The sequence below is a fragment of the Chiloscyllium plagiosum genome, chromosome 2, assembly GCF_004010195.1.
Source record: "Chiloscyllium plagiosum isolate BGI_BamShark_2017 chromosome 2, ASM401019v2, whole genome shotgun sequence".
Lineage (NCBI taxonomy): Eukaryota > Metazoa > Chordata > Chondrichthyes > Orectolobiformes > Hemiscylliidae > Chiloscyllium > Chiloscyllium plagiosum.
The window spans coordinates 141,672,589-141,697,369 of NC_057711.1; the positions used below are offsets into that span (position 1 = coordinate 141,672,589).

General features: G+C 40.2%; 1 protein-coding gene across 5 annotated transcripts in view; it reads right to left on the reverse strand.

The window, feature by feature from the left end:
• slc20a2 (solute carrier family 20 member 2) overlaps positions 1–24,781 on the reverse strand; it is a 92,933-nt gene that overhangs the window by 15,025 nt on the left and 53,127 nt on the right. For all 5 annotated transcript variants that reach the window (XM_043719864.1, XM_043719881.1, XM_043719855.1 and 2 more), the window contains exons 3-8: positions 14,710–14,850; positions 12,127–12,212; positions 11,916–12,012; positions 8,825–8,944; positions 8,534–8,734; positions 4,992–5,580 (exon numbers count right to left, since the gene is read on the reverse strand). In XM_043719864.1, coding sequence (XP_043575799.1) covers positions 4,992–5,580; positions 8,534–8,734; positions 8,825–8,944; positions 11,916–12,012; positions 12,127–12,212; positions 14,710–14,850 — 1,234 coding nt within the window. The remainder of the gene's footprint in view (positions 1–4,991; positions 5,581–8,533; positions 8,735–8,824; positions 8,945–11,915; positions 12,013–12,126; positions 12,213–14,709; positions 14,851–24,781) is intronic.

The window sequence follows — 24,781 nt, forward strand, 5'->3', positions numbered from 1 at the left end:
ATATACACATGTTTTATATATAGACCAATTCTCAAACTAGTTACTCATTCTCTAGACTGCCACTCTAGTAACATAATCACAATGCAATATAATATGCCAGACCATTGGAATAAAGCAACTTGGGCCTAAGAGCTGACTACATTTGGAAGAGAAAGCCAGATGGTAGCTCTCATTTCACTTGGATGGGAAACAGCTGGGATGGTGGGGGGAGGAGCTGGTAAGCTCAGGCCAAGGAGCAGAATGTCAAGTGACTCTCCAGAAGGGTGACAGCAACAGAAGTGGTGTCATGTGTCCAGCTACAAGTCCAAGTACTATGTGGTCTCCTGCAGCTGCCAAGGTGTTAGCACGTGCAGTGGGAAACTATGTTTGCTATAGAACTAAAGAAAGAACTTGTATTTAAATAGAGGCTTTCACAAGCTCACAGCATTCCAGAACTCTCTGCAACCAGAAATATTTTTGGATGTGTAGCCACTGTTACAGCACAAGGAAATGGAGCAGTCAGTTTTACACTTAGCAAGTCCTGCAAACATCAAAGCAGTAAATAACCAATTAATTTGTTAAGCAGCTATTGAGAGATCATTATTACCCAGGAAATTGTGGAGAACTTTTCTTTGAATGATTGTAGGACTTATTTTTGTACCTACCAGAGGGAACAGGTGTTAAGATATTATTGGGGGTGGGATGAAAAAAAAGAAAACAGCAAGAGTGAAAAGGATAGCAAGTGCAAACACTAGAGACAGAGTAGGCCCCTTATATTACACACACTTCACAACAGTCACATCACACCCATAAAAAGAACAAACACTGAGTTGACAACATACTCCAAATAGACTACGTTCACTTTTAAATTTAACTTCAATGCTTATCACATCCTGCTTTTCCTAGAAGTGCAGCAGATCTAGTTCAACGTCATTGCAGTTATCAGGGACAGATTTTAACAGCTTACAAGTGCTGCTACTTAGCTTGGAAAAATACAGCTTCAAATCTTGGATGTAGGTAGTTGTTGATTCAAGCTCCAGCCTCATCGGATTCCCAACAGTGCAGCAATTGTATTATCATCAAGAGGTGTAAGGCTTAAAACTCACAGCTTTGATTCATAGGCAGTGTCCCCACTGAGCATTTTATTGGTTCAAATGGAATTTCTTTTGTATCATTTACTAGTTTTCTATTGAAAAAAAGTCAAATCATTCTGACCCAACTCACTTGTGATAGACAATAGTTGTTGAAAGCATCTCCTTAAATCCCCATTTCAAGCAACCCAATTCAATTCCATTTTTCTAACTATCAACCTTACCTCCCCATCCCACCAAAGAGCATTAAACCACAAGTTATAAGACTCCATCAAAGTCAACTTGTATAAAATACAACATCTGGAGTTAAAAGTGGTCGAGCTCCATGATTAGATTTAAGGCCAATGAAACATGACGTCTGCTAGGTCAGTTTTGGAGTTTTAACAGTGGTTCGTAACCCCAACAATTAACAGATGCTGACGAACAAGCTGTGAATTTCTCAAAGTTACAGCCAGCATACTTCGGGGAAGTGTTACAGTGATGTAAAAGGTAATCACGTCCTTGCCATGTTTACTGAACTTGTTGCAGGTCCAATTTCACTTTCTGATTAAGTTTCTATATCTATCTACATAGAGGACTCCTATTTTTACAAACTTAAAACAAAGTAAATAAATAGTTTTACAGTTACAAGCCTCCCAATTTAGAAAGTCAGCAATAAAGCACTCAAAAGAGAGTCCACCCTCATGTGTAGATTAAAGTGCATATCTAGTTTCCATTCTACAAAAGATGTTCAAGCACTGCAGGAAGTGGAGAAAATAAGTTTTACGAGGATCTTATCAGAATGGATAACTAGCAACGGTCGAGCAGACTACAGCACTTTTATGCAGGGAAAAATAAAATCTGATAAACCCTTTCAAAAATATTTAAAGGCCTAACAATGATTTGGAAAGATTGTCTGTGTGGAGCTTGCACATTCTCCACATGCCTGCGAGGGTTTCTGCCAGGTACTCCAGTTTCCTCTCAGTTGACAGATGTGCCAATCAGATGGATTGTCCGAACTGTCCAGGAATGAGTAGGCTAGGTGGGTTAGCCATAGAAAATGCAGGGTTATGGAGTTAGGGTAAGGGACTGCGTCTTAGTGGGATGCTCTTCGAGGGATTAGTGTGAACTTGATGGGCCAAATGGCTTTTTAACCCCACACTGCAGAGTTTCTAAGATCTCCCTCTGCCTTAAAAATATGCAAGGTCACTGCTTCGCCCGCATTCTCTGGATTGCAATTCCAAAAGAATCATGATGCTCAACAGAAAAAATTCTCATCAGTTTAAATGTCCCCTGGTTCTGGGTCCTCCCGTAAGAAGAAACACCATCTCTGTACATTCCCTGTCAACCACCCTCGGGATTGTGTACTTTTCAATTAGGTCACCTCTTGCTCTAAATTCTGGTGTATACAAGCATATATCTTGTCAAACCTTTCTCCGTAAGGACAACCTAGAGTTCCAGGAATTAATTTAGTGAACCTTACAAACTTCATCTGACAACACAATGGCACCTCTCTTTAAATAATGTTACCAACAGCATGCACAATATTCCAGATCCAGTTATACCAGTGCCTTGTACAACTGATATGACTTCCAGCTTTGTAGTCAATTCACCTTGCAATGAACGATGGACATTCTATTCGCTTTCCAGTTTCATGTTCACCAGAGTAGTAGTATGAGTAAATTGTTGGAGTAGTGGGCTCTCTCATTTGTATGCTGAAATATCCTTTTAAATGCCTGCCCCTACATCCCTCTGACCTATTACTTAACCCAATTTGGCAATTCCCTTTAGCCAGCTCTCCTCTCGTGCCTTCAATTATACCTTTTAAAAAATTGTTTTAGACCCACTACCCTCTCCTTCAAACAAGATGTAAAATTATGGGACACGGATAGTTAGGAGTGACCTCACAGAATCCTTTTTAAAAATTCACTCGTGGGACACAGACATCACTGGCTTGCCAGCATTTACTGCCCATCCCTAATTGCTCCTGTGGTCGTGGTGGTAAGCGGTCTTGAATCCTGCAAGTCACCTACTGTAATTTGACCCACACTATCCTTAGGGAAGGAATTCTAGGATTTTAACTCTGCTTCACTGAAGAAATGGCGATATATTTCCAAGTCAGGATGGTAAGTGGCCTGGAGGGGAACTTGCCGGTGTTGATTAACTCATCTCGTTGCACGATAACAGGTTTAGTATAGCCAGCTCCTGCGTCTGGACCAAAACATGCTGTTCTAAAAGACCATCCGGAAATCATTAAATGGATTCCTCACCATCTGACTTTTCAAGGCTGTATATATTATAATCTCTCACGATTAACATCATGTGTCTCAGCAGACAGGCTCATTATTTCTTCCTTTATACTCCACCCTAACATCTAGCTGCTGTTTGTGGGCTTCTACAACATTCCCAGAAGGATTTCAAGCCTCTATTCAAATGGTTCACATATTAGTTTCCTGAACTGGTTTTAAAATAAATACATGTGATGAGAGCATTGTTGGCTGAGCCAGCATTTATTCCCCAAATCTAAATGCCCATAAGTCTTAAGTGTCAAACCAGGAAAAGATGACAGCTTACTACCCTAAAAGGGCATTAGTGAATCAGATGGGTTTTTTTCCCTGACAGTCAAGAATTGATTCATGCTCATTAGACTCCAACTTCCAGATTAAATCAAAATCAAACTCAAATTCCACCATCTGCCATGGTGGGATTTAAACCCAGGTCCCCAAAACATTATCTGGGTCTTTGATTAACAGTGCACATCACTTTCCTCTGCGCTAACACCATGACCTTTTCCCAAGTTCCCGCCACCCCTAAATGTCCTCCATCCTTCAAAATTCAGGTCCCAATCCATGTCATCCTGCAGCCATGTTTCTGGAATTACACCTGTGACTACACTTCAAACCACATTTTACAAAATATGCAAGTGGGAGAAGGAAAGATAAGGATATGGAGACAGTGTGAGAAGATGCAATTGGATAGGAAGGACATAGGTGTACAGAGTGTAAACATTAGCATACACCATTTGGGCCAAATGGTAATGTGATTTGCTACATAAATAAAAAAGTTTTCTTTAGATGGGTTCATACTAGGAAAGAGGAGTTTTTGTTTTTGAAGCTTTCAAGTCAAGCCAAGATAAATACAAATGCAAGCCACCATTTTGCTTAAATTGCTAGGTGGTTTCACAAGCAGCTGTTACTGCTTCCTTGATGCTCATCCACCTTTGGCATTTCATATGACTTGGCACTGGTTCCATACAAAGCTTACTTATTAAAACCAAATGGATGTGCAGCCAAAAAGTTACGTTTGCAGTCCTGTAAAGCCTGTTCAATTTAACTCAACCTACACAGTCAGTCCATGGGCCAAAGTTTGGGTTCAACGAAGGAATGCACAAATATATGGTTAGTATTTGTGGAACTTTTCCAGAGGCATCTTGGAAAGTTAAACTTTGACCACTTGAGCTTCAAAAACAAAAAAGTGGAAGCGCTGTGAAACAAAATAAACCGTTAATAGGACATTCTTTACTGTCTCTGAACAACACCTGGGTGCGTTGAGAATTAGTCATCTGAAGGTACACCTGGCACATTCTGAGACTGGTGGGTGCTGAAGGCATGGAAATGGATAATATTATTGAAGTTGACAAGTTTCCAGTGAGTTTTGTGGCTGAGTTTTCTATTTCAGAACTGAATATCAGATACTAAATTAAGGCATATTTGGTAAGCTTCAAACAGAGTGACTTTCAGAGAGGTAACAGGGTAAATTTTAATCCTTCCTTCCCTTTAAGTGTCCCTTGAGCCAGATTTAACCTTCTACCTCAGGGAACGAGGATTCTACTAGCTGAGGCACAGATGACCCGCAAGATAGAGAGTGTTGCCTTTGGCATGGGTGGCTGCTTTAAAAGCACCACAATATTTAGTGGAAATAAACAATTTTATCTGAGCTTACCTCACATCATTCCCACCATGTGCAAATGACCCAAAACAAGCAGTGAGGATCTGCAGGAAGTGAAAGAGCAGATGGACTTGGGGCTTCTCCTCTTCCTCTTTGTCTTCATCCATGGCATTTTCTGGTGGTGGTAAGGGGTCACTCAGCTCACTGGCAAGCTTCAACTCCACCCCACCTTCTTCTGCCTCAATCTCTGCCTCAGCCACTGCATTGCAGTAGCTGGAATAGCTGTCATAGCGTAGCCGCTTCTTAGAGTAGGAGGCCATTTCACCCACGAGCTTCTCACTGTCTTCTGTCCCCACAAAATCAGAGGACTTGAAAGTTGGCTGGACAGGCAAACCGCAGATAGCAGCAGTATAACACGTGTAGCTATTGTTGCGACGGAGAAGGCGGTAGGAATTTTCAGGTTGTGGCCGATCATCAGTAACCTTGTCCAAGTGTATTCTGTGCAACAGATCTTTGTACAGTCCAGAGTCTTTGTGCACGGTATGGTACACGTGACCATCACTCCTTGTGTGTCCTTCAAAATTAAATGCACCATTTGAAAATGGAGATTTCAGGCTGCCATTTGTAAGAGATGCAGCTCTACCTGCAGAAATAAAAAAATCAACAGAGTTCAGATTTTAATGTTGGAACTAGATCCTTCCAAACAAACAAACCAACCACACAAAAGTTAGTCATGCCATAAATGGTATCATCTTTTCCTGGTGATAAATATCCAAACCACACAAAGAAATCAACTTCTAGGGTTCACGACCATCCTCTTCAGACAACCCACAAAGGGCGATGAGTGAACAACCTTGCTACTGAGACCCATAATACAAGTACAGAAAGAAAAACAAAACCAAAAATCAGACAAGGAGCTAATCTCGATCTCCTCTTTTCATGAACTCCAACTGAACCAAAAATCAGCAACAACATCACATGGCAGGAATGACGTTAGGTAAACTCAAGAAGTGTCACTAAACCGTTTCCACTGAATGGTACATTGTGCTTAAAAGCAGCCACCCATGACAAGAGCAACAATTTATTTTGTGGGTCAGCTGTGCCTCCAGAGACAAGTGGTCATGGGTTAAAGCCCACTCCATAGATGATTTGTGCAGATCACTGATATTGATGCAGTATAAAAGGAAGGGTTACCATGGTTCAAACTGCTGACCCAGCTTGGTTTGCAGACTCAGATTTGATTTACAAAAAAATACAGCTTCTAATCCTAAACTGGAACAATAAAGAGGCCTCCAAAAGGTCATGGAGGAATCCAGGAGAGGAGATAGCAATGAAAGGACACGACCTCATTCCCATTTAAGTTACATCACAGAAAAGTGTAAAAGGAAAGAGTTAGAAAAATAGAGACGGCTGTTCAAATGTCAAATTTCTGCTCCAAGCTGTTCAATCCAAAAGTTCTTTTAAGAGAAAGGAAATTAGGTGGCTTATTGAGAAGCGGGAAAGTGCTACTGGAATCAAACTGGACCAGAATTAGATAGATATGAAGAGTTAACATAAGACTGGGGAATAAAAAGTAAATAACTGGTACAAAACAGCATTTATTATTGGTCTCTGAACTGCACAAAAATATAAAATCAACTAGAAAGCTTTAAACTTAGCTGACTTAGAAGCTGAATTAGCTGTCTTTCTTAGTCAGTGCATTCCTAGGAGTTGGGAGGTCATGTTGCGGCTGACATTGGGTTAGGCCACGTTTGGAATATGCATTCAATTCTGGTCTCCTTGCTATAGGAAGCATATTGTAAAACTTGAAATGGCTCAGAAAAGATTTACAAGGAAGTTGCCAGAGTTGGAGGGTTTGACCTATAGGGAGAGGCTGAATAGCCTGGGGCTATTTCCTTGGAGGCTGAGGGGTGACGTTATACAAGGTTTATAAAATCCGGAGGGACATGGATGTGGTAAATAGTCAAGGTCCACCCACAGCCCAGAGTCAAAAAAAACAAGAGTGCAGAGGTTTAAGGTGAGAAGGGAAAGATTTAACAAGGAACCAAAGGCGTAACTTTTTCATACGGAGGGTGGCGAGTGTACGGAAAGAACTCTGGAGGAAGTTGTGGAGGCTGATACAATTACAAGATTTAAGAGACATTTAGATAGGTGTATAAATAGGAAGGGCTTAGAGGGAAATGGGCCAAATGCCACTATGAGACTAGATTAATTTAGGATATCTGGTTGGCATGGACGAGTTGGACTGAAGAGTCTGTTTCCACGCTTGTTCAGTTCTATAACTTTATAATCAATTCCACAGCATCAGTAGCAAAGTTGAGGGGTGTTAAAAAAAGGCAGCATCTACACAGTCATCTTGAGACGATATGAAAGCATCAATGAGTCGTACACTTTACAGAAGCCAAAAGCAGCAGCTGCTGCTACACGCTTCAGCTGAAAACTGATGGACAATCCAACAAACTCATGAAACCAGTGTTTTCAAACCAGAAGGAAAGGGAAGTAAAATTAGTCACTGCCAGTCTGGCTGGTTCCACCTTCCCACGCAGTGGTTTCCTCCACAATTACTTTGGCCAGTGTACAGTGAATGATGAAAACATTCATAAACAACAAAAACATATGTTGCATTGGCCGATAGTTTTAGTATGCCGTACTTGTACAATGATTTTAAAATATATCAAATCTCTTTGGGTATTCCCAGTGGAGCAGTCATGGAATACGGGAAGGATAACCCTTCAGAGATGGGCTGAAATTCCTTTGTTTTAATACCCAAGACAACTCCAAATTGATAATATAAACAAACATTTGTAGTTACTGGAAATCTGAAACAAAAACCAAATGTTGGATAAGCTCAGCAGGTCTGATAGCTCCTTTTGAGAGAAAAGCAGAGCTAACATGAAAGGCATCTGGATGGGTACATGATTAGGAAGGGTTTGGAGAGATATGGGCCAGGTGCTGGCAGGTGGGACTAGATTGGGTTGGGATATTTGGTCGGCATGGACGAGTTGGACTGAAGGATCTGTTTCTGTGCTGTACATCTCTATAACTATGACTGTGACTCCAGTGGCATCTCAAAAGATGCTGCCAGATCTGCTGAATTTCTCCAATGCTGTTTTGTTGAAGACTCTGAATTAGTTGTCTAAGTTCAATCCAGAGATCCACGCAAGTAAATCAAATCTGCACAAGTATTAGTTTAACACAAGTTAAATTTTCACCTGCACAAAGCTTCAGACCTCCAAAAGTAATCAAAGTGCATGAAATGTTAAAAATGTTGTAAAAGAAAGGCATTTTTCCTGTCCGGTACATCTCAGCCATGGGTGTATGAGGGAAACAAAGGGTGTGCAGAAATATCTGGTTAACAATGCTAAGCTATAGAGCAGTGAGATTGGGGGGGGGGAGCACGCACAAGAGAGACACAGTCATAAAGAGTCACAAAACAAAACAAACAGAAGCAACACATTCAAACAAAATAGATAATTCAAATCTGCATGGAGAGGAAAAAGTGCATTAAAATAAAGTGTCTTGACAGAGAGACTCAGGCGGCTGTAACCAGTTGGGAAAAAGAAGCCCAAGCAGGCCAAGAATGGCATGTGACTCACCATTTGATACTCCAGTTGATCCAGCAACATGGCTGTCTGGGATTCCTCCAGCATCGTCACAGATTTCACCAGTTAGAGGCAGCACAGACTCATCCCCATCCTTCACACCTGGCAGTTCTTTAAATACTGGTGTATCTTCATCTTGGCTTTTATCAAGACTTTCATCTGATATCCTACACAGCACACTTTGCTTCAGTTTATCTGCAAGATAAATGGGTCAGCTCTAACTTCAACCAGGGTTCAATTCCCAGTACCTACAATTCTCAACATATTTAAATGGCAAGGACTTACTTTCTATTTTCCTCTTCATCCAAGGGCATACCAACAGCCACACAATGATTGCACACAGCAGGGCCCCACCGAGGGTGATCACTATTATTGCCCAGAATGGGAGTGTGTCCAACCCTAGCACTACAAGAAAAATAAACTCCATTAAATAAATAATTGAGGCTCAGCTCAGTAAAACCCATAGCACAGTTTGCAATCCAACTATAGGAATAAGAGTAGCCATAGAGCACAGAAACAGACACTTCGGTCTAACTCGTCCATGCCAACCAGATATCCAACATTAACCTAGTCCCATTGCCAGCATTTAGCCCATATCCCTCTCGACCCTTCCTATTCATATATCCATCCAAGTGCCTTTTCAATTTTGTTATTGTACCAGCCTCCACCAACTCTTCTGGCAGGTCATTCCACAGAATGACTATTCTGCCATTCCATTAAAATGAGGGCTAGTCTGCATCACAACTCCATTTATCCATCTTTGGTTTGGACCCCTTCACCCTCTTACTCAGCGTTACAAAAAAAACGATTAATCAGCTTCAGTCTCAAAAGATTCTTCAGAACCCATAACCTTTTACAGACTAAGAGAATTTGTATTTACATCACTGAATTACAAAATAATTGTCAACACATTATACCAATTCCCAAGATGGGGTGATAAACATAATTGACTTTTCCTTCTTTATATTCTTTCATAGGTGTCAATGTCACTGACAAGTACTTGCTGCCTTCCAGTACTGTCCGAGATGATGATGGCAAATTGCAGTCCATATTGAACACTAGTCATCAGGGAATATTCCTACCTCTGGCCTTATTATGGAGCAACGATTATTGACGAAGCTCTAAAGATGCCCTAGTCTAGGATACCATTCTGAAGAACTCCTGCAGTGACTGAAAGTTAGATGACTGGCCTCCAGAAACCACAACCATCTTGTTCTGTGTTAGATACAACTCTAAAACAAGGAACATTTTCATTGATTCCTTTCAACCTAAATTTTTTTGGGATTGATATAGTTATTGGCCAAATGCTGACTGGATGTCAAAGGGCAGGAACTCTCACCTCTGAGTTCAACTCCTTTTCCATGTCTGAACTATTCTTGCACGACAGACATCTGCCAAGTGCCTTCCAAGCACTCAACTAGCATCAGCAAGTAGGTCATTGCCAACTGATTTTAAAATTATACATTTTTTCTGCCACTTTGTTAGTAACAGAGAGTAGACGTTCGGAGCAGTAATTGGCTAAGTTGGAATCATCCTGTTTTCCACGTGATATATTAGGGCAAATTTCTACATTAATGCATACAAATTAGGTGTTGTGATTGCATTGAAACAACTTGATTAGGGCAGACAGTCCTAAAGCACAAGTCTTCAGCCCTCAAAACTTTTACTGCGTCCAGAGCCTTCAGCCCTTCCTTGATATCACATGAAGTGAAGCGAACCGAATTGGTGAAGATTAGTGTCTGCAATGCTGGTGATCACAGGAGGAGAAAAAGATGGATTATCCATGGAGCACTTCTGGCTGAGGATGGCTAAAGTTGCTTTAGCCTCATCTTTTGCATGGATATGCTGTGTTTCCCCAACATAGTGGACGGGATTTTTGCAGAGCCTTCTATTCTGGCTAGTTGTTCGGATTTGTTTGCTATTGGAACACTTGGCTCGGTCTATCATGTATGCTGCTTGGCATCTAAGTCATCTTAGGTTGCTTCTTCATTGGGAACGACCTCATTAAGAATGCTTGACACACCTGCCAGCACTCTTTGCTGAGCCAAGGTGGATTCGTTTGCTTTGAGTGATTGAGTGAAGGATGTGCCAGGTCACAAACTGTGACCAAATACAATTCTGCTGCAGTGAGTGGTTTTGGTATTATATTGTTTCCCTTCAAGCTGGGAGGGAAAGAGCTTGCAATTTTGGACTCTAGGAACAAGCCATCTAGCTCACCTTCTATATTGCAGTATTCACATGCTACGAGTCAACTATTTGTATCAATGAATCTCTTTATCAATTATTCTACACCAGAACCAGATATGGCAGGGAAATGACATGTTGTTGATACTGTAATGTCTTCTGGGCAACTAGGTAACAAATGTTGACTTAGCCGGGCGATCGAACATGCACGCACACACACAAACACGCACACACACAAACACGCACACACAACTCCCAAGGACCCGCATACTTGTGGAAATTTACCTCAGTCAGTCAATCACCAAATTATTGACTCAACAACCAGAAGACTTATGACCACCAGTATTTAAACTTACTATTTTTAAGTCTCATTTCAGATGTCTGAAAAGTTTGAGTATGACCTCTGGTCCACTTACACACCCGGTATCAGGAGCGAAGGCTTCCAACTATCACATCAGGATGGACATCAGTTCAGAATTGATAAGTGAAAGGACAGTGTTTGACCGACTTAAATCAGTTTATGCATTTACATTAGCAGTATTACATTTGGGAAGAATTCATGGCTCGGAAGTTTATACAAGTTGTTTCTGCTCTGGGAAGTTTCCTGACGCAAAATTTCAAAGCTCAGCAATTACAAAGTATATTGTGATAAACTGGTAACTAACATTCCTATTTTGGTGGATGGATAGATAACAGAGGCTAAGAGTGTCTGCTTAAATTTGCATTATTCTAGTTATAATTAAAAAGTTACAGCGTTGCTTCCAAACATTAAACTCATTACTTCAGATAGATCCAAGGTCATTAATTTATAGTGTTTCTCTGTTGAGAAGTGTTGCTTAGCTACATAGCTATCCTGGAATTAGAATGCAGACTGCATCCAGAAAGTAGTGAGACCTAACTTTGGTTCCTATTTTTAATAGCCAGTTATTACAAACACAACAGGATTGAGGAGGACTTAACCAGAGAGGTCACCTTTGATTCACTTGTTCCTAGTTACTGTTTCCACTCGTTAACCAACAATTATCAAATGTAGATGGGAAGAAAATAAATTTTGCTGTCAATGCAAAATGGATAATGCTGAATTGTTAGAATCAGAAAGTGGAGCAGGTGTAAAATAAATGTCCAGATAGCTGTTGCAAAAGACCAAATTTCATCCCCAATAGGCCTAAACCACCATCCAAAAGATACTTACTTGGAGCGCCTGTGAACAAAATTGAGAAGGCATTGATCCCTACAGTAGCAGCATAAAACAGCGGGAGTGCACGCAGGCCATTCGGCACTGGATCATCCTACAGAAATTGCAACATAATTTGTGATTAGAAAATCAGAGACAGAAGGAGAATAATATGGTGCTGTAATTTGCAACATTAACCTCTTCTTAAAACAAAAAAAAAAACATTTACCTTTTTCAAGATGAAGAATCGAATTAAGACGAAGAGTAGGCCAGACATGGCCCCAGAGAGAAGTGGGGAAATGAACCAGGAGGCAACTGCAAAGACAAATTCCACATAGCAAAGAAAGGAAAAAACAAAATCACTTGAAACTGCATAATTCGCCCAAAGAACATAATTGGAAAACACATCAGGCTGCCATTTGAATTTAATCCAGATTTGATAGGTGACAAAATGACAAAAGTTCCACAAGGTGGCCATTTAAACGTCAGCAGGACAGGCTGTCCCAAAGGTGATTTTTCATTGATATGAAAAGATGCAAGTCGACAGGTTGTCTCCAAAGAAAGGCTTATCATTGGAATCAAATTTAAATAGCTTAACCTGGAGCAGAGGGTGGCCCCTCTACTTTTGGACATGGCTTTGATAGGGCTCAAGAGTACATTCAGGATCTCAATGCATCTGTACCAGTAAACCATACAATATTCTTGCTTAACTGAATAGTACAAAGGAAATCCATATCTGGTACACTGCAGCGTTCAGCAAATGTAATAAATGACAATTGGATGCGTGCACTACATATTTCAAATGTTCTCCTGATCATCCTCCCTTGTTCAAAATCTTCAGTCTTATCCTATTCCAAACCCAACCTGGCTTATCAGAGACCACTGGTCTCACTGCCCTAGAGTAGCTATTGCCTCCCAAACCTTCATACTCCATGCCATTCATTATTACCTCCAACCACAAATCCCAATGCTGATCATCCTATATACACATCTTTTTCCAACCTACCCACGAACAGATATGCTTGCAGCTATCCAAAACTAAAAGCTGGCGTTTCTTGTCCAAAACGCTGCTGCTCCCCTTTTCTTGAAGGTGCCCTTAAAATTGGAACATTGGCAATCCTGAAGGAAAGTACTCATGAAACATATTTCTAAAAGAAAAAATCTTCAGCAAACTCCAAAATTAAAAAAAAGTTAAAAATCTGTAGCAAAATGGGGGACAAATGTTAAATGGAATAACAGAATAAAAAGTTCTCTTTTATCCTCCCAAATACTGCAGAGATGTAAAACTTTGAAAAAAAATTTATGGAATGCACTGCATGGGAAGTTCAATTGAAGAGATCAAGGGGGCGTTGGATGCTTATTTAGATTGAAATGGTATGCAGAAATATGGAGTAAACTGGGGGTGAGGGTGAGGAAGAGAATAGAAGTCTCCTTCACCATAATAATGGAGTTTAGTGGTACCAGGAGTTATCACTTGTAAAAAAAAAAACTATCAAGCTAGAGGTCATAAATTCAAGTTGCCATTAAGTAACTCAGGCATAAATTTGGTTCGGTAGAGAGTATGGATGGAGTTTAGTGGTACCAGGAGTTATCACTTGTAAAAAAAAAACTATCAAGCTAGAGGTCATAAATTCAAGTTGCCATTAAGTAACTCAGGCATAAATTTGGTTCGGTAGAGAGTATGGATGCATCCAAGTGGGAGCTATGAAATAATAGCATTAGGGTTTATTCTAGGCCATTATTGTAATTGCTTCTCCTATGGGGGTTTACACACCTCTCAGCTAAAGTATAAATACTCTCTGCTGTTTCTAACCAGCTAGTGAAGTGCCTTCAGAGAGACTCAAGGAGTACTACTTACTACCATATTGGAGAAAAACCTTCCAAAAAAAAAAAGGTAGTAGATATAACAACCTCTAGGGAGCTAAGAGGATTACTTCTAATTCCAACACAGATCAATTGATTATGTGTTAGTATACATGGACTTCTTGATGCCTATACAGCTAACCCTCATAAGCTGACACCTGATAAAAAGCAACGTCCATTGACACAGGGCCTCAAAATAAAACCCCCATATATCCGTTTGGATCCTAGGGACCCTACACACTGGCAACAGCTCCATCTATCAATGGCACACTTCCTGGTTAAGTGCCAACATAAAATCATTTCCTTTAACTGACCAGAGCAAAGTAGTCTCAGGCTTCAGCCTTCTACAGAAAAGAGACATTAGAAGCACTATAGATCAGCGATAGATAGGACTTTTATTTCACATGGTGCATAAAGAATAGCTCAAAGTAACTCCAGCCATTCAGATCTGACCACTACCCACATTCTGAATGACTGTCTAAAAGAGATAGCTCACAGCATCACACTTATCTATACTGCATCTGTTGAAGCTGCTGAATCAATTGTTAACTTTGACATCAAAACTATAACCTCTTGTCCAGGAAAAATAACTAGCTAGAAATGAATAGAAAAATGTTTGGTGGAAATGGAGTGAGTCATGATGAGACTTTTATGAAACATTAGCATGTACATTGACCTTCCGGGTCAAAAAGGCCAGTTTCAGTACATTTCTGGAGCTCTGATGTTCTACAATTAATAGGTACAAAAGGTTTTGCACACTTTGCCAATACTAGAGTCTACTGATGAGCATAAAAATGAAGTCAGAGCATTGTAAATGTAAAGTATAACCAATGAAGTGCAACAGTAGAAAATACTGACGTAATAAAGCTAGAGGGGATTTGTAACTATTAAAATCATTGCTCTCATGCACAATACATTCACGCAAAAACAACAGAAAAAGGTCACTTACCAATTTTGATAAGTTGAATCCATCGAACACTATGAGCACCAAATGAAACTAGTGAGAAACCAATGGTAGCTCCAACTATACAGTGAGTGCCTGATATCGGAAGCTTTAAAAATGAAGCAATCAGCTGCCAGATAGCAGAACCTAAATAAAAACAAAAAACATTTACAAATTCAAGGAACTAACAAAGTTCTCCCTGTAAATACTGATCCCTCAACCAACAACCCACTGGGAGATTATCTGGTGATTATCACATTGGTTGGTTAGATTTTATTATGCTTAAATTGGTCACTTGTTTCCTCCACTGCAACAGGGACTACACTGCCAAAAAAAAACTATATTAACTGCAAAGGTACTTGTGAGCTTTCTTTCTCAACTTTCAGGACCATATAAATACAACTATTTTTTTCATTTCCCCAACATGAAAAGATTGGTAATACTGCAGCTACTTATCTGAACCCACAGTTTGGAATTTGGTTTCTAGCCCCAGAAAAGCTCGGTTACATGACATGGCTCACTTGTACAGGAACTGTTCTTGCCAGCAGTGACCTCATCCTTTATCTGGGTATATGTGGTCTTCTTTCGACAGAAGAATTGAACTCCCTCAAGTCACTTACATTGACTGGAGTTGACAGGTGCTGGCACACCAGATTTAAGTGACAATTTTTTTTTTTAATGTTTTTTTTCAGGGAGACAGTGAAACGAACAACCAACAGACTAAGTTATTAAGCAGGCAGTCACTAGGCCATTTACATTTCTACCAGAACATTGGGAAAGTCAGCTACAAGTATTTAAACAATGCCTGAGAATACAAGTACCCTGCAAATTTCTCTCCTCCTACACCAGAACAGGCACAAAATTACACTGTCAAAATCTCATCCCAGTTGAAATCAGGAACATGAGAGCAGCGAGCACGTAGACAAATTAGAACTGTTACTCAGCAACTAGAAAACAAAACGCGTGGGGTGTGTGTGTGTGTGTGTGTGTGTGTGTGTGTGTGTGTGTGTGTGTGTGTGTGCGCGTGTGTGTGCGTGTGTGCGCGTCCAGAAATTCTATCTGGGTTAGGAGAATAAAACACCACATTAGTGGCAACAGGGGAAAAAAAAACAAGAACACCAATTGCTCATGTTTGAAATACACAGGTGGGGAAATGATTGGAACTTTGTTACCATACCCCTAACAGTAAAAATAGGGTCAAAAACCTGTAATTGAGAATTGTACCAAAAACCAGCTGTCTCACATGATGGGGAAGAGCAGAGGTTGGACCTGGGTAGACAAAGTTAAAAAAGTCACAACACCAGGTTATACTCCAACAGGTTTATTTGGAAACACTAGCTTGCAGAGCACTGCTCCTTCATCAGGTGGTGATGAAGCACTAACCTGAAGGGGCAGTGCTCCAAAAGCTAATGCTTCCAAATAAACCTGTTGGACCATAACCTGGTGTTGTGAGATTTCTTTTAAACCTTTGGTCACATGTAATGAGCAACACTAAATGTTAGCACCACTAAAAAGATGCCTACCCAATACAAGTCAGCATTCAAACATGCAGTGTCAATTCATACCTTCAAATGGAGTCAATGGTGCCCTATATTGGAAAATTTCTAAGTGATATTTTTTGTTTAAAATTCTCTAATTAATCTGTTCATGCACAGACTCAGTTTGTGCCCTTTACACTTAGTAAAACTGAAGAAACTCAGCTTTTAAAAAATGCTTTCCAGCAGCAATTCAAACTGTACAACAGCGATGAAATTAAAATAATTAACAGCCATATGCATTAATAAAGGGGCAAGACACCTTGCTAACTAAAGTCAAATTGTAAATTCATGCAGTGTGGATTCAATAAAAGTGGACTTCAGAACCTCTCGTGAAACAGCTGCCCTGCGGTTAGTGACCAGATGAAGAGCACAGATTCTGAGTGAGATAGCTAAACAGTGAATCAATGCAGCTTGGTCAAACATTCACCCAGGTCAGTGTGACCATATTGGAGACCTGACCCTCATGGATGTTGTCCACAAAACCAAGCATTGCCACACACACCAATTGTTTTAAATGTAGCACAGGCGTCATCAGCAGTAAACGAGAGAGATTGTGGATGCATTGATTGCTATATTTCCAAAAATCGCTAGATTCCAGAGATGTATCAGAGGATTGGAATTCAATGTGTCACCCTGTGCAAAAACACTTAACTATTAGTTAATTATAGGACAATTAGTCTAACATTTATAATTGGAAAAGTATTGAAATCAATTAAGGAAGTACTAGCAGAACATTTGTAAAGTCACAATATAAATCCAGCAGAGTCAATAGGACTTCATTAAAGGGAAATCATGTCTGACTAATTTAGAGCTTCTGAAAGAAGTCTCAACGAGAGAGGATAGAGGGAAACCGTGCGTTGTATTTGGACTTTTCGGTGTCTGGCAAAAAGTCATAAGAGTCCATGGAGTTGGCATGGATAGAGAATTGGCTCCTGGGCAGGAAACAGCAAAAGGGGATAAGGGGTTCTTTTTCAGGTTGGCAACCAATGACCAATGGGGTTCCACAGGGATCAGTGCTGGGACTGCAATTGTTTATAATATGTATTAATGACTTAGAGGAAGGAAGTGAATGCACTTAAGAGATGAAAATAGGTGGAAAGGCATACTGCAAGGGGGATACAAACTGTTTACAGAAATATTGATGCACTAAGTGGACAAAAATGGAGTATCATGTGAGAAAATACAAAGTTGTTCATTTTGGAAGGGGAGAAAAAAAAAGTATTTATTTAAATGGAGAAAAACTGCAGAAACCTGTAATACAAAAAGGGACTTGTTCATGAAACACAGAAAGCTAGCAAAAGGTGCAGTAGATAATCAGGAACACTAATGGAATTTTGCCCCTTATTTCAAGGGGGTTTGAGTACAAGAGTAGGGAAGTCTAACTACAACTGTACAAGGTGCTGGTGAAACTATATCTGGAGTGAGGAGAGCAGTTCAGGTCCTCTTATTTAAGGTACAACACTATTTCCTTGGAAGCAGTTCAGAGAAGCTGCATTAGTATGGCAACCAATATGGAAGGATTGTATTAAGAGCAAAATGTTAAACAGGTCAGGAATCTACTCATTCTCAATTCCAATGAGAGGTGATCTCATTGAAACATAAAACGATTCTTAACAGGCTTCATAGGGTAAATGCTGAGAGGATGTCTTCCTTCATGGGACAGTCTAGGACCAGAGGGCGTAATTTTGGAATTAAAGGCTTCCAATTTAAGATGGTGATGATAAGAAATTTCTTCTGAGGGTTGAACGCCCTTCGAACTCCTTTTAATAGAAAGCTGTGGGGCAGGGACCTTGTATATACTTAAAGCTGAGAGAGATTCTGGATCAGTAGTGGAATAAGGACTATGGGGAAAGAGCAGAAAAGTGGTTGTGAGGAATGTTGGATCAGCTGTGATCCTATTGAAAAGCAGGTTCAAGAGGCCTGCTCCTATTCTCATGTTTATGGTGGTATACCTAGCTTACATATATGCTTCATTATTAAGAGACATTGTAAGTGCTCCTAAACCATTTTCCGAGGCAATAAACCATAGAAGCCTTTATGTCATGTTCTCATGTTGAGTGATCAGGGAATGCAACGAATGCCATATTCACCTACTCAGCAACACATACTCCCAAAATCAGGCAGTATGATGTTCTCCCTCTACTTTGGCAATTGAGTCCCATTCAATGACCAATCTCAGAAGAGCTTTCTTGCCACCACACCAACTACCTGAGACTTCCAAGAGGCAGTTATGCTGCAGCCCCAGTACAGCCCTCTCTCTCTGCCTTTGTTCTCATGTCCCTTTTAAAAGGTATCCACCAAAATTCTTCCTCAGACTTTAAAGCTTGAATTGACCAACTGCCAACAGTTGGAGGAAGAAGTGTTCCATATTATCAAAATTGCTGGAGAAACTCAGCAGGTCTGGCATCACTGTGGAGGGAATGCAGAGTTAATGTTGAGTCAAGTGACCCATCTTCAGAACTGATTAAGAAGCAGATAGGAAAGTGGTATTTTATTATGGGGTGGTTGAAGTGGAACAAGGGAGAAAGACCAGTGAGCCTCACCGGAGCATTGCAGCAGACCCAAGTCTCTGTTGAGCAGTGTTTTGAAGTGGCGGGCAACTGGCAGCTCGAGATAATTTCTACAGACAGAATGTAAGTGGTCCACAAATTGGTCACCAGCCTGCTTAGTCTATTGTGAGCAGGAAATAGACTAGATTTGGTAAAGTACAGGACTGTTTGAGGTATTGGATAGTGATTCAACTTCAAATTCAATAATTTTAGTGCATGAGCCCATCTTGTTCCATGTGTCTTCCTCAACCCCACAGCCTGTCATGTAATGGGTCACTTTCAGTATAGCCAACCCCCTGATCACCCATCTAGCTTCTCTTCTTCCATGGCTCAATATCCTGAATTCCTTTGTCTGCCTAACTATTCCCACCCCCATCCTCTCACCAATTCTTCCCAGCCTCAGTTATGAAGATGGGTCACTGGACTCAAAATGGTAACAGTTCCCTCTCTATAGATGCTACCAGACCTACTGAATTTCTCCAGCGATTTGTTTTTGCTAGTTTCAAATCTCCAGCATCCACCCATTCTGTGTTTTGTATTATTCCATATTAACACCACCTTTGGTAAGAAAACAAAAGGTGGTTCCCGATTTACCTCTTGTATGAGCCAACTTTAATTCAAATACTGAGCTCCCTTGATCTGGATTCTCACACCATTAGGGAAATTTTTCTTCAAGCACACTTTTCTTAGGTCACCCCTCTGATTTAGTCAGTCCACAAATTCCACAGCATCATCCTGAATAACCCTTCCAGATAATGACCATGTTCAACAAGACTGGTTTACAACAATAGACAACAGTGCAAGGCAAAAACGTAAAGGTGTATTTATTCTACGGAATACAAATGAATAATTATGTAACATTATAAATTTCACAAAAAACTGTTAAGTCCCAAAAGATTAAGCAACACTAATATGGTACAGTTTACATTTTTCTCATTCTAGATTCCACATTTCTTCAGTAAAACCAGATTTAAGTAAAAATACGTTTGAGTGCCGATTTCAGAGAGTGAAACATTAAACTTGCTTTCTTCAGCCAAGTTAAGATGTTTTGTCAACCAAAATCAAATCTGCCTCAAACCGAAGTCTCCTGCTCTTCTGTACTGTGTACATGGACAGGAAGAGGAAGTGGTAGTTCTTGGAGCTAGGGCAAAAAAAGCAAGTTCTTATGGGGGAGCTTGTTGCAGATACCCAACAAATGCTCAGAAACAACAATGATGCAGTCTGACGATTGGCATTTGATATTTGTGAACATGAGTCACACAGCATGGAAACAGACCCTTTTATCTTGTTCAAATAATTCTCAAAAAAGGAGAGGAGCACCTTTTGTTGTATTCTAGCTGCAAAATCATTTCTAAATGAAATGAAGCACGTATCCAGGAAACACTTTTCAGTTGGTCTATACGAAGAGAAATTGATGGAGTGTGAGCAAAATACAATTGTGCAATAAAAAGTGTTTTTAAAATTTTGTTCAAATATGGCCATCACTGGAGAGGCTATATTTGCTGCCAAAATTGTGGTTCCTTCCTTGAACTGCTTCAGTCTTTGTGAGAAAGGTGCGCCCACTAAGCCTTAGAATAGGATGTAACAATTTTGAACATACCTCAGTGACTTTCTTGGTCAAGTTAAGATGATGCATGACTTGGAAGTTTGCCCCTTGACCTTAGAGGCAGAAGCCCAGGAGAGTGAGGTGATGTCAATGTTGAGTTGTTGCAGTACATTTTGTGGAAACTACATACTTTAGTCACAATTCACTAGCAGTGGAGGGAGTTTAAATAATAGGAAGTGTAATTCAAGATGCACAGAGCTTCAAGCATTGCAGCTTTGCCCATCCAGGAAAATGGTGTGATCCAGATTTCTGACCTGGCCCTTGTTCAGAGTGTAAAGACATCAGGTGACCCACTTGATGCAGAATTCCCAGCCTCTGACTTTTCACACCTCATTTTTTGTTGGCAATCAGGTTGTGCCTGGAATGGCATCATCATTCAAAGCAAAATATAACCCAGTGAATAAGCTTGATTTACAGATCTGGAACAACAGGGAAAACTCCAGCAAGCTGGAGTTCTTTTCTCAACAGAAAGGCAAAGAGGAGGATATCTGGCAGAGTAGTTAAAATTATGATTGGAGTTTAACAGAATGGATGTGAAGAAATTGGTTTTACTCAAGACTGAACCCAGACCAAAGACAACAATCAAACACACAAATAAAAACTACACTACACAGGCATTAAAGTGAATATGGAAGCAAGTGAAGCATTTATTCAGTTTGAATATAGGAGGGAGAAGGGAATGGGGTATTGAAAAATTTCACAGACAAAGTCAGTACAATGAAAGAAAGCTCAGGAGAACAGAATGGAGCAGTTGAGCAAGTGGCTGATTTCTGTAGTGCAGATTTAATGTTTCTACTGGAGTGTGCACGGTGTGTTGCATCAAAAAGGAGAAAGTAAGTATCTCCTACACTTTCTCCAACAAGTATAAATGCATCAAAAATTATTGCAAATTGTTAGAGCGTGGGCTAGAAATAAATACTCTTACCCACAAAGATTTTGCCACTTCTATGGTGTCTCTCATTCCACTCTGCATTTCCCACATGGTGTTCTGCCAGCATATGGCAGAGCATAAATGTGCCCTTTGTGTATATTCAAAACAAGGATTGGTTTCGGACATATCTTGGGGTCATATAGCTTGACCAGCTGGTACACCACCTTCATCTCAAATTTAGGCAACAAAATATCCAAATAGCATCAGCACTGTTTACTCAGCAACATTAAAAAAAGTGTTCAGCTGCAAAATGGGCTGTGTGATAAAGTGACAATTAAAAAGCTATAAAATGCAACATTCTCCTGTATGTTACCTCTGCAGCAGGAGTGATTGCCCTTTGGTGAACTGACAAATGACCCATCATTTACTCCTCATTTGGCTGAAGGCCACTCAGTTCCCCACATGCTAGTACTAATTCCATGTCAAGGTTTCTGCACTGCCAGTATTAGGACAGGTAGCTGTAAGCATGCACATCAGGATTAAGCATTGTTGCTTTATTTTCACCTCCTGGAGCTCCTCTAGCTGGGTACATGTAGCTCTTGGGTGCTTAAAACTATTGGAAGGGTATAAGGCAGAATGAAGGTGTCATTTTCAAAGTTCTCAATGAGATCAGGCGCTACAAACCCTGTTGCCACTGTCCTCATTATTGTCATTGGGTTCAAAGATACAAGTCTCCTCGTCGTTGCTTGGTTTTGCAGTGCTCCCTTCTTACACTGTTATAGAGGGCAGAAACATCAGTGTGCGTGCACCACACCTCAACCTGAGTTATGTGGAGTTAAAGGGGGTGGTGGAAGGTTAGCAGCAATAGAAGGCATGCAGGGATGTTTAGGATATTATACACAAGACCCCAAAGTGCCTGGGACTGGAGTGTGATACGCAGAGTAGCAGCAGAGATTTCATGGAGTGGAATAAGCAGATGTCAATATACCTTCATTGCCAACTGGGCTGTCAACATCAATCATTAGCCTTCTGTGATATTGCCGCTACCAATTCCCAGGGCACAGACTCAGAACAGATGTCCCTGGGCCACATGATCCCACTTTCTTTGGTAGACTTCAAGCATGTTCTAGCTCTCTATTGATGCTTTCCTTCTATCTACTAGTATCACAAAAGGTCAACAAGTCTATACAGAGCACTATGGATCCTTCTGTTTACCCTGCTATTCAGTCTGTAATTGCATGCAAGACAGCAATACCATGTGTTCGTTCCTTTCAAGATACCGACTGCCTTTTAAAAAACAAATAGGGCAAGTTGCCTGTACCAAATAGTTTGCAAAAAATGCAGGTGTGCACAGGGTTTCAAGCAACATTCTGGAACTGACAGTGCAAGGGTCACTCAGGTTAAAATGTTGCAATTATTCAGGTGAGGTGTGTACATGAGTAAACAAACTGTTCACCTCTATCTGAATGGGTAGAGTCTGGTGGTAAATTGCCATCTTAAGCCCAAAATACAGGCCTGTCTATCTTTAAAAGCTTCAAAAGAAAACCAACACAATTTAACTAAAAGGCTATTAATTATTGCAGAGTGTAGTAATGATTTGTAATAGCAATTGTAAAAGAGAACAATTGTCTAGTCAAGTTGGTGTTAGCTAGAGAACTGTAACAAATTATATGCAAAAAGCAAGCGAATTATATTTGTAAGAGGATGGAGAATTATGTATAAAAGAGGTAACAACAGCGAAGTTTGAGGCAGATTTCTCCTGTTGCTTTCAATAAAATTAAGGGTTTGTTGCGAGAAATATAAACAAAAGGGTGTGCAAAAGAGTTGTGAAAGATAATTTAGAATGAACGACAAAAGAAACCAAAATTTAGGTAGAGAATGAAAAAAACTGACAATAAGCTTTCCAAGTTTTTGGCTCTAATTCCCTCCACAAATCACCTCCAAAGGATATTGTGTATACTCAAGTGATAGTCGATCTCACAAAGATAGACCTTTTTTTGCTAAATAACCTGCAACTTTCCATACATCTCTTAAAAGTTGACCCTAGCTCTTCACAGAAACAGATCAACGTTTATGAGTCAGTGTTCTGGCTGTCATGTCCTGCTCCAGCTTTCCAATCCACTGGTTGTTTCGTTCCACACTGGCTGTTGTGTTCTATTCCGGGTTTTCAGAAGTACCATAATTTGTTGTTTTTGTCTCCCCTTCTATTCATTCAGAGATCGACTGGGCTTCTGCTAATAGTATGGTATGAATTTTGATGGGAATGAATTTCAGTCCCTCAAAAGTAGTATCCATGTAAGAGTCGACCCCATAAGTTTAACCTTCAAAACAACGGACTATTACTAGAGTACATACAATATCTCTGGAAAATCCATTTTTGACCATTCTTATAATTTGACTTTATGTATAGTTACCAATATTACTGACCACCCAGCCTTCACAAATAAAAAGCATTTGTTTTCGCTGGAAACTAGTGGATTACCTTAGTTATTTTTACAACTGAAAAGGCCCTTTGGAGTTAAGAAGCATCAGAGGCTGAGGGGTGACCTTATAGAGGTTTACAAAATCATGAGGGGCATGGATAGGATAAATAGACAAAGTCTTTTCCTGGGGTCAGGAGTCCAGAACTAGAGGGCATAGGTTTAGGGTGAGAGGGGAAAGATATAAAAGAGACCTAAGGGGCAACTTTTTCACAGAGGGTGGTACATGCATGGAATGAGCTGCCAGAGGAAGTGGGAGGCTCCTACAATTGCAGCATTTAAAAAAAGGTATCTGGATGGGTATATGAATAGGAAGGGTTTGGAGGGATATAGGTCAGGTGCTGGTAGGTGGGACTAGGTTGGGTTGGGATATCAGGTCGGCACGGACGAGTTGGACAGGAGGGTCTGTTTCCGTGCTGTACATGTCTATGGCTCTACTTAACACCAATGTTGGAAATTAATGCACAGCACACCAGCTAGGCCTGACAACTGCTTCTAAGAGATTAGTCAGCATTTTGTCGTCAAATTTTTGTTTTTAAATATATAAAATTGAGCTTCACAATTTAGATATTGGTAGCTGACTTCACATTTCTAATTTTGCACTAAATCTAGCACCACACTATCAATGCACTGGACGTCTAGCTAAGAAAAAGGGTAAGAGATCAGATAGATTTTTACTGAATAGTTGCATCTCTTCTTTCTATAGTTGAAAAGAGAATTTTATAAAAACTGCTGTAAAATGTAGGTGATGTGGACATCAGTCTGACTACCGTTAAAATACAAAAAAATATATAAAATCAAAACCACCATGATAAGATATAAAACGATGGGGATTAGGCTTCCAATGGACAGAGCTAATTGAATGCCTGCCGACTCCTTCTAAATAGGATGACACTTAGTTAGGATGATCACAAGATAACTGCAGATATGTACCTGTGATTTTCCTACATAGATTCCTCATTGGACAATTTGTACATATCTGACAAAATCTGAATGGCTGGAAAGGGTTTAACAATGGAGAATGAACATAAGCA